Genomic DNA, 18,590 nt, shown 5'->3' on the forward strand with positions numbered 1-18,590 from the left:
GGTGTTACATTCAGACACCACCGTCCATCGCAATCCAGTGCCAGTGAGTATTTGCGAGGTTTTAGTAAGCGCTTTGTGAATTAATATAGCGCATTTGCGCGGCAGTTCGGAAAAGCTAATCGTGATCTGTAAAAACTGCACGATACATCGTAGCATCTAGAGCTGCATAATTATCGCGGGATGTGCGACTTATTATTTGTCTTTGTTTACAATTGAGAATGCTTTTTGCTTGTATACCTGTACGCGCAGATGGCTCAGCTAGATTGGTGGTTTAAATTCAACAATAATAACAATAAGATATGTATTTTTATTGGTGTGCATATTATGTTTTATTGTTTGTTGCCTTATTTTATATGTATTTGCATGTACTTACCTGTAGCCACCCTGCAAAAGTCTCGAGAGAGACTGCAGTATTTAAAAATAAATAAATAAATAAATAAACACTAAAATATACTAACTCCGCTATTATTTTTATTTTGTAAGATCACATTGAAAATGTTTTTTTTATTATTGTTGTCTTTTCTGTTTTCAAGTTCCATTCAATTAGCTCCATTTACGCATTTTTTAGTATATTAAACATCTTATCATGCGAATTATGCACTTCTATGCAAAGGCAGGGGTTTACACGGTTGGCCGTTCTCACGATATTTTTGTACAGCCGGTAAAAGGCTTGTCTATAACACAGCGTTCGTACTCTCAGCCTTATCCTGGCCCGCCGGAGCGGGATTTGAATAAAACTACTGCGGAACTCTGAAGTCTTAGCCCTTCGCTTTTGCCTCCGACATGTTAGGAACGAGTATGTTTCGGCAGTTTTCGGATGTAGCTGGGTGAAGTTGAAATCGCTGTTATAGACAAGCGTTTTACCGGCTGTACATGCTTCCGTAGTTCTTTTCAGTGCTTTTTTTATTTTTGTCTTTTTTTGGAGAAGGTGTATGAATGCGCATTTAGTTTATTTCGTAAGCTAGATTATATAATAATGATTTTCTGCTTTTGGTTTTTAAAGATTCCGCAGGAACATTCGTCTTCGTTCACACTATTATAACGGTTAATTGCACATGTTAACTCTGCCATTTGTAGATTTTGTGGGGAAAGGCAGGGCATTACACTTTGGTCAGTTTTCGTGATTTTTTTATTCTTGCCTATTCCGTCGTTAATTCTTGTCAGCGCTTTTCATTTTTTTCGTCACTTTTCGCGGGAGATGTATAGAAATCTAATGTTTGAATTCGTAAGTTCACTTTTATAATTTCGGTCTAGGTTTTGTATTTTTGTTTTGAAGATTCCGTTAGATCAACTATCTCTATGCGCGCTTTTGTGCATTTCTGTGCAAATGCAGGGCGTTACAAGGTTATAAATGGTCTGTTCGCGACAATTTTTTATTCACGCTTTTGTCATTATTTTTACTGCTCCTTTAGTCTTGTTTGTTTTCTGGAGGAGCTGTATAAGATTTATATTTTTGGATTTGTTAATATTACTTCTATATTCCTGATTTTCTTTCTGTATTTTTGTTTTCTTTTTCTAAATTACGTTCGACTAATTATCTTCATCCACGATTTGTAGTGATCAAATTTATTAACTCTGCCAATTTACGTTTCTGCGGAAATGCTGGGCTGCACATTTGGTGCCGTACGTGGGGTACTCGACGGTTGTGTATGCGTTCGCTCCGGAACCATCCAACAACGATAGGCTACTCTTTTTCTAAATGCGATTGTATGCCTGATGGCATAAAACGTATATTACAGTTCTATGTTTACTTTCGCTCCGCGGAGGAGCGCGACGGAGCAGTGATGGGGTCCCTTTATGAATCAATGAAGACCGGGGGGCTCGACCTGCACGTGTGAAGGCCTTTGCCTCGAAGGTGTCGAGTTCTCGGCTGTTCCAGTGAAGGACACATCCATTACAGGTGTTCGGTGTAAGAATCTTCGGCAGGAGCTGAGAATAAATGCGGCCAGTAAACTCGCAAATTTATACTCGTGCCAAGACCAGAGAAACTGCAGCGTTGACATGCCCCGAAATGCCGCATAAACAGCGGCACAATGGGCTGAACGATGCATTCGATGCATAGGTGCGCACTGCTGCCTGGCGGTGCGCGGGGGAACTAGCGCTCTTACAAAATTTGGCTGGGGCGCGCGTTGATTGGGACGGCCGGAGCAAAGCGCGCGGGCGAATCTCGGAGGCCATGGGAGCGGAGACTTGCTTACTGTTAGTCGACCTAGATGGCGCCACCACACCGTAGCAAGCCGTTTTCTCCCTTTGGTTTGTTTGTGACTGTATCTAAACCTGGCTTGTTTTTGGTCGTGGAGAAAATAATCGTTTCGCGAAACATGGTGATCGTTCGACAAATATGGTCACGTAAGACACCGTCGCTTGCGTCAATCGGCCAGTGTCGTCTGAGACAACTCGAAAGCCCCGCAGTGCTGTGCATCTGAACGAAGCATAGTGCGCGCAGTACCAACAACAGTACGCATCCGTACTTCTATGTTTACGTGTGCTTTCGTAACTTCCACTGTTTGTCCCACCATTCTTACTGATACAAAAAGAATGTGCCCTAAACTTAAGCGCAAATAGCTCGTTCGGCAAGCTTATCAGCTCTGCCTAATTTGTGTTTGCTTTTTCTGGCCTCCGCCAATCGCAGAGCTGGCTGGTATGACATCATAGGTTCTGTTGCGGAAAATGAGTTAGTGGGTCGCATGTCCATTCTCTTTTTTCCTATTTATACAGCTTACTTGAGCGAAGTTTACGTTAAAAGTGGTGGCAGCATGATTCGAACGCGGCAATCTTTTGAATGAACCAAACTTGCATTTTGCCTTCGTGGCCCCTTTAACGGCCTCACGCGAATGGCGCAGCTGTTGGTGGACGCCCTGATGTCGTCGGTGCCGTCCATCGGCCACGTGCTCGTCATGTGCGCGTTCATCTGGGTCATCTGCGGCGTGGTCGGGGTGAGCATGTTCGCGGGCCGCCTGTGGCGCTGCCTCGACTCCCGCGGCAACCAGCTCGACCCGAAGCTGGTGCCGGACCGCGCCACCTGCCACATGCTCGGCTTCGCGTGGATGAACCGGCCCATCAACTTCGACAACCTGGCCGAGGCCTCGCTGGCGCTGCTACAGGTACGTATTGGTGTTCCTGGAGACGTCTTACAGGGTCTAGTCAGCAAACAAACTGAAAAAAAAATGTCATTGTCTCGGAAGAAGTATTATCCGTAATCCTTTTTGAAACGAAATAATTTGCGTACACGGTTCTCGTTTCAATCGTAAAGCTCAGGTGAAGCCCGTTCGTACTGCTCTCGTCCACCTTCTCTTCTCCCCCCTTTACTCGTAGCTGTATAAGGGAAGGTGTTGCCATGTTTGTGAGTGTCAGCGTGCCTGCCGCCGATTCAGGACACAGAAGAGGCGCGACACGACACGACACGAGCACAACACTACACGACAGGACACAGAGGAGGCGGCACGAAAGGAAGAGGACAAACATCTTTATTGGAAAAAGTTGCGTGGACTCTTCAGGAGGTTACGTCCTCAGTCCAGGACCCCGTATGCCGTGCCAGCAGCTACAGACCGCTCCACCAGCCGAAGGTAGTCGGACAGGCATGAACTGGACAGGGCGCGCCTCTAGAGCTCGGGAGAGTTGTAAGGATTCGGCTTGGAGAGAGAGTGATAGGGGCATCCACAAACCATGTGAAAAAGAGTGCAGTCTGCTCCACAGAGGGGCAACTAGGAAACTTAATTTGTTGGGAGTAGTGGCAGACTCTTTTTGGGTGGGGAAAGGCGTTTGTTTGGTAGTGGTGCGCCTGTTCAATACATAGGTGTCGGTGGGGTGGGGGAACGGTGCGCTGGCCCAGACGTACATGTGTAATTTCTGTGTATGGAGAAGTAAATCTCTCTGAGGCACATTTTCTTCACTCCTCGTGCGTCGTACTATTTCTCGTGCGAGGTCGTGCGCCATCCCATTCCCTTTCACTCCCACATGGGCTAGAGTCCATATGATCTGGATCTGTCACTGCGGTAGGTGGCGGAGTAGCATTGCGCGGGACGCAGCGTGAGCTGTTCCAGCCTGAAAGGGCCGGCAGGCCTGTTGGCTGTCCGTCCCTACAGTGACTGGGTGGTGTCTCGTGTAGCCTCCTCTGTCGATAGCGCCCAGTGTCGTGTCGCCTCCCCTATAGAGCGCTGTTATCAAACTATGTACCAACAAGCACGTACTCGCGCCATTTCGCGCTATCGAAGCCTTCCAGCACACGCATTAAATTAAGTTGCGCTGTTATTTTCCCTGGCAAGCTACATCTTGTCCTGTAGGAGTAAAAAGACCTGGCGTATGAAGGTTATTAAAGTTAGATGTAGGGCGTGAAGTGGTGGTTACTTGGGAGTGGAGCAACCAGTTTACACTCCTACGCAGTGGCGTTTCAATCTTCCGATTCAAAGCGTGTAGCAAAAGTTTAGCTCTTCCTTGCTCTTGACGTTGCTATCGAACCGCATTGATAGGTAAAAAAGAAGGCAAGAAACAGAGGCATCCCCTGAAAAAAGAGAACGAGGCTCCTGAGAGGCTCGAACCCCCTACCTCAAATACATAGGCTAAAAAAGGGAAGCAGCCGATGTCATACCCACTTTTCCAACCAGAGGATTAGGAAGTATAGCAAGAAGTTTTTTTAACGTTTATAACCATTTATGTCACATAAAGCTTACAAACACTGGTTGGACCCATAGCCTCAGGCTAGCGCAGGGTCCGATGAGAAACGTAATGTACAGATCGATAAATATTGGTGACCGGGAGTATATTGTAATCAATAACTTAATATGCACGCTTACAGAGTAGAGAAGTCTTTTTTCCCTTCTTTTGATTATCAAGCTTTTAGGCAGCAAATATAATTAGGTTGATTATATTTTTGCGTATTTCAGAAATTCTGGCGAGGATAACGCTTTTTCCACACTCTATAACCCCTGTGCAAACACTGTGACCGACGCGCTACTCCCTATCACATGTTCTGGTAGTACCGGAATAGCCAGGACTTGAATCCGGTTCCTACTCCTACCTGCGAGCTGTGGGAGCGTGAACTTGTCAGCTCTGACCCGAGTAACCAGCTACGGCTGACAGAAAAGGTGCACACGGCGGGTAGAACCAACGAAGTCCTGCATTAAGGACGCCGCCCCTCTATCAGCTCTTCAGCCGAATAAAATTATTCCTCCTCCTCCTCTTCACGTGCAGATCACGCCGACGATGCCTATTATTCTAATACTCGACGAAATGCAGCGACAACCCTCATAATTATCTCATCAAAAGCATCACACATCACTGACCGCCCGAACGCAAGCAATGGCAGACACGAATGGAATTCGTTGCACCACTGGTATTAAGCACACATAGCATGATTGCAATTTGTCTCAGTGTAGCCGATTGCTGCTAGGGAAAGTAATTTTTCGGGAACACGGAACGGCACAATGAAATTTTAGAACAGGTCGCTAAGCGTCCACGGTCGCCAAACCTGAAGGACTGCAAACCGGGAAGATTCCTTCCGCTTTGAGGTGCTAGCTCGCCGCGTCATTTTTGCATTCGGCGATGCAATCTGCCGAGAGTAGGCATCGTACGCGAACGCGCAAGCGTAGATGCATTGCGCGTCGCGCAATGGTGCGCCCTGCCTACGTGTGATATTGCTCAAAAATATGGCCGATGGAAGCGGAAGGAAGGCGACATTCCGGGTGCGGGGAAATCAAAAAGGAGCGTTGGCGGAAGTCAAACTAAGGGAGCCGCAGTTCAAAGGATGGTCCTACTTCAAAAAGCGGTCGTGCACCTGATGAAGGGGCTTTAAGCCCAGGTGCTAATGCTAAATTTTAAATCTGAGCTTTCGTGAAGTGTAATAAACATGTGTGTTGTATTTTTAGTTAGAACAAAGTACTCAACCGCAGTGCTGAGCCTTTTTCTCAGCTTTAAAACTCGCCCTAAGCATTATTAAATAGCAGTCTATGTACTTGTTCCCGTACTGAGGGAGAGAGAGAGAGAAACAACTTTTATTGAACCGAGCTACTACGACGTCTTCTTAGACGCCGTCGATGGAAGTGGTTCCCTCTTCACGGGACCCATATGCTTCTCTAGCCGCCTGGCCCCTGGAGATCAGGACGAGCTGGTCTTCCAGGGCGGGGCTGGTTAACCAGGTCTCCCATCGCTGGGTAAGGGTGGATAATGGATCGGGCTGGGTAGTGGGAAAGGTAAGAGGTGGGGGAATTGGCTTGTAGAAATCGCATACTCCAATGACGTGTTGGAGCGCGCCCAACTGAATTTTGCAAAAATTGCATTCTTTGTCGTACCTTTCCGGGTACATCTCGTGTTGAAGGTAAGGGTGCGGGAAGGATCCTGCTTACATCTGCCTGTAAATCGCTTGCTGCTCTCTGCTAAGCGATTTGTGAGGGTCGGGGTAACGTCGCCTCTCCGTCATTCTGTTATCCGAAAGCAATCTTGACACCATAATCATGCCGAATAAGTGTCCGATTGATCGAGTTAACATATGTATTTGTTACGATAGCGTAAATTAGGATTACTAACTATTTCCAAATTTCGGAAATTAGCTCTGAAGCGGAAATTGGGCTGTGGGCAACGCAGTAGTGGGTTGATTAATTATGATGTTTAATGCGCCGACGCTATACAGGTGATGGGGAGCGCCGTATTGAAGAACTACGCATTAATTTTGACAACCTCCGGATCTTTTAAGGGGGGAGGCTGGTCTTAGACAAACGTTTTTATTTTTCAAGCTATTGAGATGAAAACTTCCAAACGGATGTATTTCAGCATTCTGATTTCAAATATCAATTTAGATTTTGGATATCACAAGTAGTTCTAATTTCATACAGATTTCATTGTTAAAAGCCTATCCCCAATTTAAAAAAAAATCTGCTTTAATGATGCTTCTAAACTGCACTTCATTGCATTGCTTAGCAACCAGGGAGTGCAATAAAAGTATTCCCATGCTTATAGCCTTCCTACAACCCATCGTATGAGGGTTCAAACTTCGTTGTTTGAACAAACTTCGTTGTATGAGGGTTCAAACTTTGTTGTTTGAACCCTCATACAATTAGTTGTAGGAAGGCTAGAAGCATGGGAATACTTTTATTGCACTCCCTGGTTGCTAAGCAATGCAATGAAGTGCAGTTTAGAAGCATCATTAAAGCAGATTTTTTTTTAATTGGGGATAGGCTTTTAACAATGAAATCTGTATGATATTTGAACTACTTGCGATATCCAAAATCTAAATTAATATTTGAAATCAGAATGCTGAAATACACCTGTTTGGAAGTTTTCATCACAATAGCTTGAAAAATAAAAAAAGTTTTGCCTAAGACCAGGCGCCCCCCTTAACGTGCGCTGAAGTCTTGAACACACGAGCGTTTTCGCTTTTCGCCTCCATCAGAAAAGCGGCCGCAGCGGCCGAAAATCCCACCCGCGAACTTGGGCTCAGCAGCGCCGTAGTGTAGAGCTCAGGCTTAATTTCGACCACCTGGAGACATCTAACGGGCGCCGAAATATTGAAGACACGGGTGTTTTCTGCTGTTCGTTTTTTCGCGCTTTTTGATTTTTCTTTTTGAACAGCAGCCGCTGTGGTTGGAAATCGAACCCGCGCCCTTTCTCAATGTTGGTGACGGTGAGCTACCGATTCAAAAAGGAGGAATTGAAAAAAATACCAGGCCACTTAAGCACGTCTTATGATGCAGTAAAAGTGAAAGCGTAAGATTCCAATTGTGAATTGTGTCCTCTCATTAGGTAATCACGTTTTTTTCTTAGTGTTCTTTCTTACTGTCCGTCAGCTGAGCACCGTGCGCAATCGCCCTTCTTAACCCTATGTCCTGGAATAACGTCCCGCAGTCGGAACGCCGAACTTCACGACGCGCCTAAATAAGTGAAACACGATGTATGCGTCAAGGACCGCGAGCAGGTTGGGAACGTCAATGAGTTCAAATCGTAACGTTGGACCCAATGTCCAGCAGGGGAAAACCCGGCGTTTTCCCTGCTCATGTTCCACCTCCTTGGGAGCGCCGTAAAATCTCTCTAGATTCCCCGTTCTCGCACTACCAAGTCTTGCGGGACTTTCCCGCAAATAACCGCAAATAGGGCATTTAGCGTGAACGTATTTGGTCGCAGCGTGATTGCTACTTCTGAAATGAGAAAGCTCAAAGTACACATGTCGTCCCAAGACGAATACTGCACACGTTCCTGGGTCGTGGGATGCAACGGATTCGACCGGCCGCCTTTTGCCAGACGTAGGTTAAGTGAGAGGAGTAGGCGTAGGGTGTTCATGCTGATCTTGTAATCCGCAGGCCCTCGGTTCAATTGCATCCACGAACAAACTTACTAAAATGTCCATTCAAATAATTACTTGTGGGCTCTCTGCGTCGTCGGTCGTTTTCCCTGTCGTATATCTGTACACGCTAAGTTTTTGACCTAGCGATTCAGGTAATGCTTTAAAGTGCAGAACACTTCAGGGGCCCGGCTTGTCGTCGTAGCTCGTTCGCTGTCACGCTATCCAGCTACCGCAGTCACGCGGCGTAACGGAACCAAGCAGGGCCCGGGAGCGTCACGCACCAAAACGGCGGCTTCGAGAAGACGCCCGCATGTGCCTCGATCCAGCATTGTGGCCAAGAGTTAACAGCATACTTGAACAAGCGGCTTATAACCAAACCGTTAAAAACTCCTGAACTGCTGGCACTCGTCACACGTGTCCCCATTATTTAGCGCAAAAAAAAAAAGAAACTGCTGGTACATTTGAGGCAAAATATATGTAATTATCCGGCAGCCCCTGCGTCCATTTAGTTAGAAACGCTCGCTGGGTCGGTTTTTCGATAGTCAGGGAAAAACTGGCCGCGAAATACAAAATTGGCCGCGTATCTGCTCCTTTCATTGCAAATGTCGTCAAAAGACGATAGTCTTTATCGGCTTTTGCGAAGTAAATTCCTCCCTTCGCTTTCCCGCTCACCTCTCATGTTGTTCCTCTTGCGTCGCGCTCCTCCCAAGGTGAAGACGTCAAAGGTTTGCTTAAATCATTTTAAATTTCCCGCGTTCCACTGCTCCAAACCGGGTGTCTCGATGCGAACGCTGCCGTACGGCGAAGACGCGCGTTAATCGAGGCGCCCTACTTCAACGTTTATAGAACCGCGTTTCCCTACTCCACGTGCGTTGCAAGAAGAACGCGGAACCTATCTAGTGGAACCTTTCGTAATTGTTGCCGGTTGATTTCTTAAAATGGCGCCAGTAGCTATAGTGGCGCGGTCGACAGCAGGCGACGGCGGAGTGAAATTTTTTTCTGCAGTTGATGAAGTATTTAATTTCGCGAAAATCAAGCATGTACGATTTTTTATAAAGTATTAGTGCAAATATCACTTCTGTATTAATCTGTTGTCTTATATTGGCGTAATGTCTTGTTCTTCTTCAACACTGTTGTCAAGTATGAACATTACACCGGGCTTAGATGGGTAGATTTAGCTGTGACTATATAAGACTATTGCGCAGGCATTCTTTTGCTTTGGCCGGGTGGCTGAATCGAGTCACAGACAGACAGACGGACAGACATACAGACATACAGACAGACCAAAATTTCTGGGTTTAAGTAGCCCAAGAAAGACTATCGTCTTTAAAAAAAGACGCGCTCAAAACTGCGCAGTAAGGCTCCGTCAAGTGCGATATGAAAGCAAGCAGATAAAGAAAAGAACTCCCGCTCGCGGGCGCGCGAGCACTGCGAAGCCGGGAAATTGGAATTGCATTGGACAAAACCTTTGTTCAATTCATCAAGAGAGGCGAGAGACAGGGAGGGGAACAGCGTGAGGGGTGGTAGCAATGAGCGGGAAATGGCACCACACTCCCGCTGGGGAATCCCTGCTCTGCACTTCCGACAGCTTTGACGTGGAGTGGAACTACTTCAATTTTTTTACTGAAAAGCGTGAAAATATCCTCCAGCAATATATCTGTGAATACTTGCAAAGGTGACTTCAAATGGAGATTGGTGCCAAGCGAACCGAAGGACTGCATGAGGCGTTCATACTGTCATACAAGACTAGCTCGATTGCCGCTGATAAATTTTATTCTCGGAGTTACATTTTTACACTGTTAGAGCCGGCTTCAAATGATGGGAGCGTGGAGGTCTATGAGTGACGCATGGGACATTCGTGCTTTGACTTACCGTGCTTGAATTGATCGTTCATGAAATGTTTTCCCTGCAAATGCTTTTGTGCGTAGAAGTGGAGTCGACGTAGGCGCATGTCGGTGTGAGCACCTCTTAGCCTAACACGGGGCCTACATAATTCACGTGACCTGCGCCCGTGCGGTAAAATATCTAAAATATCTAAAATAAAAAAAAGAATTAGAGAAATTAGAGAAATTAGAGAATTAGAGAAATTCTCTAATTAGAGAAACGCACTGTCCATGGTACGATCTCGTGCAGCCCAACATTGAAGCGGATGGGCGCATATTGAATAAAGCATTTACGGTATGTCCTAGAACGGGTCTCGTAAAACGTCTTATCTGTTTTGTCCCACCCATCAGGTGGCAACGTTTGAAGGCTGGGTGGAGGTGATTGAGAACGTGATGGACATCGCCGGCATAGACCTGCAGCCGCGGCCAGAGGCCAATCCCTGGTCCCTGTTATACTTCGTCATCTTTCTCGTCATCGGAGCTTTTCTTGTTTTCAACCTGTTCGTCACCATGGTCATCGACAAGTTCTACGCGAAGACCCGTCAGGTACGTCTCCTCTTTATAGTTGGTTGGCTGCGCGTGTAGGCATTTACAGGAAGTATACGGGATGCTATCCTTCTTCTAGCGTGGGTCAGCAAGAGTGGATTAAGGACTAATTAGCACCCAACAGAAGTTATTAGGACTGTGCCATGCCATGCGAACGCTGCTGCGGTGCACAGAATTCCGTCTACTAGCGTCCAGCGTCCTACGTACCGGCTTGCCATGCAAGAACAGCTGCACACCGGCATGCAGAGAGGTCACCATGCTTGTTTAAAAGACAAACGACGAGCTTTCCGCTCCTGCGTTGCGTGGTTTGTGGCTAAGTGTTGAGTATCAAAAATTTTAATTCTATATTTTTGTTACTCAGTCGCCTCAAAAGAAGTAACACTTGCCCTCCTCATCGCTCCGCCTTAGAAGACTTTTATCTTTGTACAGGATGTGCGCCCCACTTAGGGAGATAAATACAGTAAAAGCTCGTTAATTCCAACTCGAAGGGGACCACAAAAATGTTCGAATTAAGCGGAGTTCGAACTAACGGGGGAGGGGGGGGGGCGAGGAAGGGGGGCGCTAGAAGGAATAGACATCAAGCCACACTGCGCAGGCAGACCACAAAGGAGGCACCTCAGGTCGAAATTAGGCGCTGTTACACGTTTGGGGCAGGTGATTTCGTAAATAATGTTCACGCAGCTCGAGCAGCGAATGGAATTAATTGATCGCTCAGTTATACGCCAGAAACAGGCACCGGCCCGCAGTCGTGTGAGCAGCGAGCTCTTATTTTTCTGCTTCGTTGTTTTGCATCTCTAATAAATTTGGTTTGGTTCGGATTCGTATCACTTTGTAACCACTCTGACCCGACTTCTTCTCCGAAGAGCGATGGATATCAGGGGACCGCAGTTCGAATTAACCGTTCTTTATACCAACGTGTTCGAATTATCGGGAGGTTTCCCCCACAAAAATATACAGGATATTTTTCGGGACCAGGGCGTCAGTTCAAATTAACTGATTTTGAATCAACGAGTTTTTGCTGTACAGTCGGCAGAAAGCTTGTCTAAAACGCGCGAGCGGCGTCCTCTGGACGGCGCGGGAGACATATAGCAATAACGCCTTCTTTGAGACCGGTAGACTGTGAAAATGCGAGACTTGCATCAGCGCGATGACTCTTCTTTCCCTTATCGCTATGCCCGTCACCTTGTCTTTCGTACGTTCCTTCGCCGTGAGAAGCGCTGCCTGCGGTGCCGGACCCGGAAAGAAAACTGCAGATTAGCGATTGTTAAGCGTTGGCTGCATTTAAGTACGTGCAACGCCACTTAATTTTCGCAGCACCATGCGGAATTTCATATTTTTCATATTTTAATATTTCACATTTCATATTTCACTCATGTTTCATGTTTTCAAGTTTCATGTTTTTAGATTACAATCGCACTGCCAGCATATCTGCAATGAAAACTATTCTATCATTGCCTACTTTGTCGTCTCGAAGAAAAGTGTCCCGCCTATCAACCTTTCATGAATTGTACCATTATTCTATCTTGCACAACGAACTTATTCCACAGCCCCAGTATTTTTTTCATCGCCTCGATCATCGTCACAAGGTTGGCATTATCACCTATCATACTAATGCAGCTGCACAGTCGTTCTTGCCTCGTTCTTCCCGTGAATGGAATCACCTTGCTCCTGAAATCGTGTCTATTTATGATAAACATCTTCGTGAAACACTAGATAGAGCTGTACACTCAGGATCTGCTTAACATATTTTTGGTCTTTGCAAGCTGACATTTTGATTGTAATCGTGCTACGCTGTATTGGGTTTCTTTCTGTTCACCATGCACCACGTCTTCCAATGTAAACCGCTCCCCTCTTCTGTAATGCCATTTGGCCCTGAGGGTATAATAAATAAATAAATAAATAAATAAATAAATAAATAAATAAATAAATAAATAAATAAATAAATAAATAAATAAATAAATAAATAAATAAATAAATAAATAAATAAATAAATAAATAAATAAATAAATAAATAAATAAATAAATAAATAAATAAATAAATAAATAAATAAATAAATAAATAAATAAATAAATAAATAAATAAATAAATAAATAAATAAATAAATAAATAAATAAATAAATAAATAAATAAATAAATAAATAAATAAATAAATAAATAAATAAATAAATAAATAAATAAATAAATAAATAAATAAATAAATAAATAAATAAATAAATAAATAAATAAATAAATAAATAAATAAATAAATAAATAAATAAATAAATAAATAAATAAATAAATAAATAAATAAATAAATTGAGACAGGAGTTGTTTTTTCTGTACTAGAGAAAACGAACAACATTCGCCGAAAAGGCAAGGCTGCCGGTGTTCTAGAGTGACTACACAGTAAATGAAAACAAGCCGGATGGAACGTTTGCTCCGGTAAATCCTGTAAAGCACAACGCTTACTCCGTACTGCGGAGTTTACAAAACACTATACGCCTAAACACTCCGTCAACCAAGTGACGGTGTAAATACGCAGCGGTAACATACCCTTGCTCCGACTGAGGACAGAGTTAAGCACATAACGTGCAAAAAAAAAAAAAAAAAAAACTCCGGCTGGGGAGATTCATGCCCAGAAAAGCTTCATCCATAAGCGGAGTTACAGGTCAAGCCTCTCGCAAGGTCTCGGCACAAACGAGAGAGAAGTCGTCAAGATGGCCGCTGCTCTCGGTGGACGTGAATCGAGACAGCGAGCTCCGATATAAAAAGCGTTGCATCTCGCGTGCATTTTCCAAAAAGAGGCGACCTTGCCGCTTGAACGGCACACAAGACAGGAATGCATGAGCAAGGTCAGCCATGACTGTTCCCGACGTATTGTGTGGTGCGCGAGTTCACTTCGCGGTAGTGGAATGTAGCGGTGGGTCCGTGCGGGAGGACGAACAGGATACTTCAAGTGTTATCTGATCAACAACCAGCGTAGGACTCGTCCACGCACAAAAATGTTGTGTTGTGAAAGCAACCAATCTTCCTACACAGCCAGGTGAAGGTCGAAAACTAGGGAGGCTGGCCTATACTTTGTACTTTGGTTGGTGCATACTCGATATAGTCTTTAGGTGACAAAATGCTCCGCCGGATGCCTACACGCGCCCTCCTTTTGGGATGTTCGTAATTACATAAAATACTCCGCTAAATGCCACAAAAACTCATTTCTTCAACGGAGTAATGAAAAGCACGAAGTACCTGGCTAAATTCCGCCAAAAGCTCCCCTCCCCAGCGGTGTAATAAGAGCGAAAACACTTCGCTAAAAACCTGAAAGAGAGCCGTCTCTTGGGGGAGTGTATGAGATACTCCCTCTTTTGCGGAGTGAATAAAACTGTATACGAAGCACGCTAGAAGACATGCGATGTACTCTCTATCCGGAGTATTTCCGTTTAGAGTGTAGATATCGGTCCGTGATCGCTTGCTCAGTGCATTAAGTATTGGGGCGTTAGCCCATCAGCAATGACTTGCAAAGGCAAACGCAGAAACCGGATAGTGGTGCACGCGGTGCTAATGGTGCGTACTGGCGTATTGGCAGAGCGATGGCACAATGAACAGCTGTGCGCCAAAGCCAATGCAGCAGCGTGCCCTAGCGCGGGTAATATCCGCTTTCGTTTCCCGGCTCAACAGCGCAGACATGCAGCGCTTTTCACGCCGAAAGAAGGTGTGGAAGCCACGGCGACACGCACAATGAGGAAGAACAGAGCCATCGCGATGATACGGGCCGCGCATGCTCACATTCTACCTATCTCAAACCAGGCCTTATCACTAGGCGTCTCTCGCGCAGTACGGAGCACGCCGCTCGAGTGTTAGAGACAAGCCTTTTGCCGACCGTACAGCGAACGCCCCATCGCAACAGCTGAAAGCCAGTCTTAGATTTAAGTGCGCCGCTTACACATAAACGGATACTGTCGTGCACTTATACATGGTTGCTTTATTTTAGCAGTAGATAATTACAATTGAGTACTGTATTCTGTAGGGAAACGTTCTGAGTACGACTGTTGTTCCTTCCGCCACGACGTTGCAAACATCGAGCTACGAGCACTAAAAGCTACGTTTTAGCTACGTTGCAGTAAAATTCTACGTCTGCTGGTTCACTGCATATTCATGCACTAAAAACCCGTTAGGCTCCTACAGCAGCCGCAGTTGTGTACTCGACTCTTGGTGACGTCAAAAGCTTTCATCGCCGCGTCGGCATTTTAAAATCTGGCATATTGACTGGATAATAAATTTCACGCATTACGCGCTTATTGAAATTGCGTGACAGGGCATCGACTTCACACTTCCCGCCGTCAACTCGACTATGGCGCCGCCTCCAAGGGGGCAACCAGTTTTCTCACCAACTGGCCCTCGTACTAACCCACCGCACCCCGCGCTAGAGCCTATCCCGCTAACTACATATCAATAGATTAGTCACACTTGAAGCTTAGTAGGAAAACCTTCCTACTCCCATATACAAAACTAACAAGGCATCAATAAGCGACCCTTGTAATTCAGTAAAACACGTTCCTTCATCCAGCCCGACTTAACCTTATGTTCCATATGCAATATTCAGCCTGATGCAAAATCTTCCAGCAGCAAGAGACAGGAAGCCACATTGTCGGTGAATGCAGAGTTACTGCAGGACTGCCACTCTCCCACCCACAATGACAGTTGGAAACACTGCTGTCTAGCCCCTCAATCCCAGACCGGCTAACCCTCGTTGAGAGAGCCACCGCGGTACTGACGGCACACATATCCCAGTGAAGATGGAGCCGCTTGCACATGATCATCTGATCAATGCTCGTAATAAAGTTGTGTTCTCTTTGCAGCAGCGTACGACGTGGAGGTGTAACTTGGGTTTTAGGAGCCGGATAGCTGCATGTTGAAGAATGCCCGGCATGAGTTCCTACGTGGTTTGCTGTTCGGTACGAAAAAAAAACTGCCAGTTAAAAACCTATTTGACGCCTAATAATTTTTTGAGCTACGAATACGAAAGTGGTAATTCCTATTAAACTCCGCGGAGTGCACACGAATTAAATATAATGAACAAGGTTTATACGGCAGTAGAGTCACGATACACAATCATGATACAGCAGTGCATTTGCAGCAGCGAAACACAGACCTCCGGTTAGCTTGTTTATAATGTTGATTTTACAGTCACTAATACTGGATACACGTCTCCCCCGTAACTCGGGCAGAGGATGGGTTCACATCTTGCGCAGAATGCGAATGTCTAACCCACAAATGCTGCAAAGCTGTACTCAGAAAATATCACAGCATTTGTTTGTTCTGTATCGCATGGTTTAGCAGCGCCCCGAAACCGTACAGTGCTCAGCAGCGCATCCTCTGCCACCTCTGGTGGGCGCAGTTGGAAGAGGACCAGAGCGACGCCAGCCCACGTGAGAGCCAGCAGCGGCGCTACGCCAAGTCCCTGCGCCGCCTGCTCGCCCAAAAGCCCGTCAGGCTGCTGGTCAGGCCAGCCGGAAGAGTGCGGGGCTTCCTGTATGACCTGGCTGCCAGCAAGGAGTGAGCTGCTTGTTTGTCCTCTTTACAGGCATCCACACGATCTGTTCTGTACGGTTGAAATGCAGTAATGCTCCAGCTGCACAAGATATCAGGGCATGGCTTTTGGAGGCAATAAAACATATTCCCTGTGACGAAAATTTAAAAACCTGAAGTGTTCTTTGTTAGTTAGAACAGGGAAGAGCTTCTGCAGCCATTTACAAGTGTGCAGTCGTTTCCCATATTACTTCAGCGTGAATGCAATTTGACCAGAATTCCATAAACTATACCAAGACACAGTCTATAAAAGACTCAGTCCAATGTATTGTAAAAACAAGAAAAGAAAATTAGCAGTCTTCAACAAATTCATACGCTCAGTGATTGAATCTAGCTGTTCTCAACTGCGGCTGCATGCCACCGGCTTATGCAATACGAGTAACGATTAGAGATTCTACCTTGGATAGAGCAGCACCAGTTGAAAATTTTTCCACTGAGCAACACCCTGTAGGTGTTGTGTTCGAAGTCACCAGTTCCCGAATTGACGAATTACTGCTTTGGTACTTAACAAGGGACCCTGCAACACTTTTTTCAACTTTTCTTGAAATCCTAAATTCTTGCAGAACGTAGTCACCGGACACACCCTGTACTTATATTAGGGGGTCGAAAGTACCTCAGACACAACTTTCTTGACTGTGGCCATCAGATAACTTGGAAACTCGCTCAAAAAAGTTTTCGCTTTTTCCCCGTCTTGGCGCTCTTCGACTGCTTGAATTACGTCACTAAGGCCACGTAGTGCTGGTGGCCGGTTTTCCTTCAGTTACAGCAATGAACGTATTCTATAGCAACGTTAAAAATAAAGCCACAAAAACAAGCAGATACGGGTGGCGTATCTGCTGGGACGAGCAAATCGCGCAGTGCTGTTCCGTGCTCTCGACAACTGTAGCTTTCGCGGTGCTTCCAGACGCGAAGGAAAGAAGGAAAGTGTTTTGTGTTGCAGGGTTCCTTTAAAGAGTTGTCGATCCCGAAAGAAGGTTTGTTGCATTCTCTACGGTCCCGCCGTGAAACAACCTCTTGACCTTCCTTTGACTGTCCCGCGAAAGCGATTTCCTAAAATTACCTCAACCGCTGCAGGCTGGCGCTCTTGTCGGCTTCCTTGGCCTTGCTTAATGGCGTCCTCTTGGCCTCGGAACGCCACGAGTGGAGTCCCACACAGCGGGGGGCTCTTGGCCACACGCACCTCGTCTTCCTCACGGCGTACGCCTTCGAGCTTCTGGTGCGCGCCGTGGGCACGGGCACCGCTTTTTTTACGGCAAGGTGGAACCAGTTCGAGCTGTGCACACTCATACTGTCGCTCATTGGTGAGTTCAAGGGAACAGCGAGAGCACAGCACCAAGTCAGAGTTAACGTACACGACATCACATTGGGCCTCGCTGAATACCTCCATTAGTTACAACTTAGCGGTTTGTGCTTTTAAACCATGCGGTATCTTCACATGAAACGGTGATAGTGCCGCACGTAGGGAACTTTACAACACAACCAGATTGTCCCGGAAATATCTCCGAAGTAGGCTAGGAACTTGACTCCGGTTCTGCGTAGTATACGGTAAAAGACGGCTGGGCTTGCCGCCGCAAACAAACGGCGTTCTGGCTATTTACACGGGCTTCTCAACGAGCTAAGTGGTGGAACTGACACCTCACTTCACTGCTGATCTGGGCATTGTCCTTGGAGGTAGAGATAAAGAGTGGGAGCTCGATAAATAATTTACTAACCAATATTACGCCAAACCAATTATTACTAACCAATATAACCAATATATATATACAATATAACAAATGTATAACCAATAACCAACATAACAAATATATATAACCAAAATATATAATATTACTATTAATAACCAATATAACCAAGATTGTCCTGTTCTGGGCATTGTCCTTGGCAGGTAGAGATAAGTAGTGGGAGCTCAATAAATAATTTACTAACCAATATTACGCCTACAAAACGTTTGAAAAATCTCGAAGAACCTAAACAAGCTGAAAGTTATTTCTCTCGTGCACCTGTGGAATGGTGAAAGCTAAAGTACCATGCTTCATTTTAATCCCTGGAGACCATATCCTCGCGGAAAGAATTTGGCAGCATGATTGCGTGGCACCTCGAATCGAGGTTTCCATCTTCTGAGTGAGCGTGGAGCTCCCGACAAAAGGCAGACTGAACACTGGAAACCCCTTTTGAGGAGAATGTTACGACCTTCCGGTTGGATGGAGACAATGGTGTCATAATCTCAGTCATTTCTACATGTAATGAAGAGCGCTTTTGCAACCTGGTTCCTCCCGCAGCTTGTATAAAGTGCGATTGCATAGCACTACACCGCACAAATGTGACG

General features: G+C 45.7%; 1 protein-coding gene across 1 annotated transcript in view; it reads left to right on the forward strand.

Annotated features, from left to right (window-relative positions):
- Positions 1-10,889, forward strand: part of LOC144168069 (sodium channel protein type 4 subunit alpha B-like) — a 54,131-nt gene extending 43,242 nt beyond the window's left edge. Inside the window, exons 10-12 of the mRNA XM_077697153.1 lie at positions 2,844-3,104; positions 10,507-10,701; positions 10,875-10,889. Of these exons, the coding sequence (XP_077553279.1) occupies positions 2,844-3,104; positions 10,507-10,701; positions 10,875-10,889 (471 nt within the window). The remainder of the gene's footprint in view (positions 1-2,843; positions 3,105-10,506; positions 10,702-10,874) is intronic.
- The last annotated feature ends 7,701 nt before the right edge of the window (positions 10,890-18,590 follow it).

This window comes from Haemaphysalis longicornis, unplaced genomic scaffold (assembly GCF_048455015.1).
Source record: "Haemaphysalis longicornis isolate Haplotype H1 unplaced genomic scaffold, Haemaphysalis longicornis Haplotype H1 scaffold_2, whole genome shotgun sequence".
Classification (NCBI taxonomy): Eukaryota; Metazoa; Arthropoda; class Arachnida; order Ixodida; family Ixodidae; genus Haemaphysalis; species Haemaphysalis longicornis.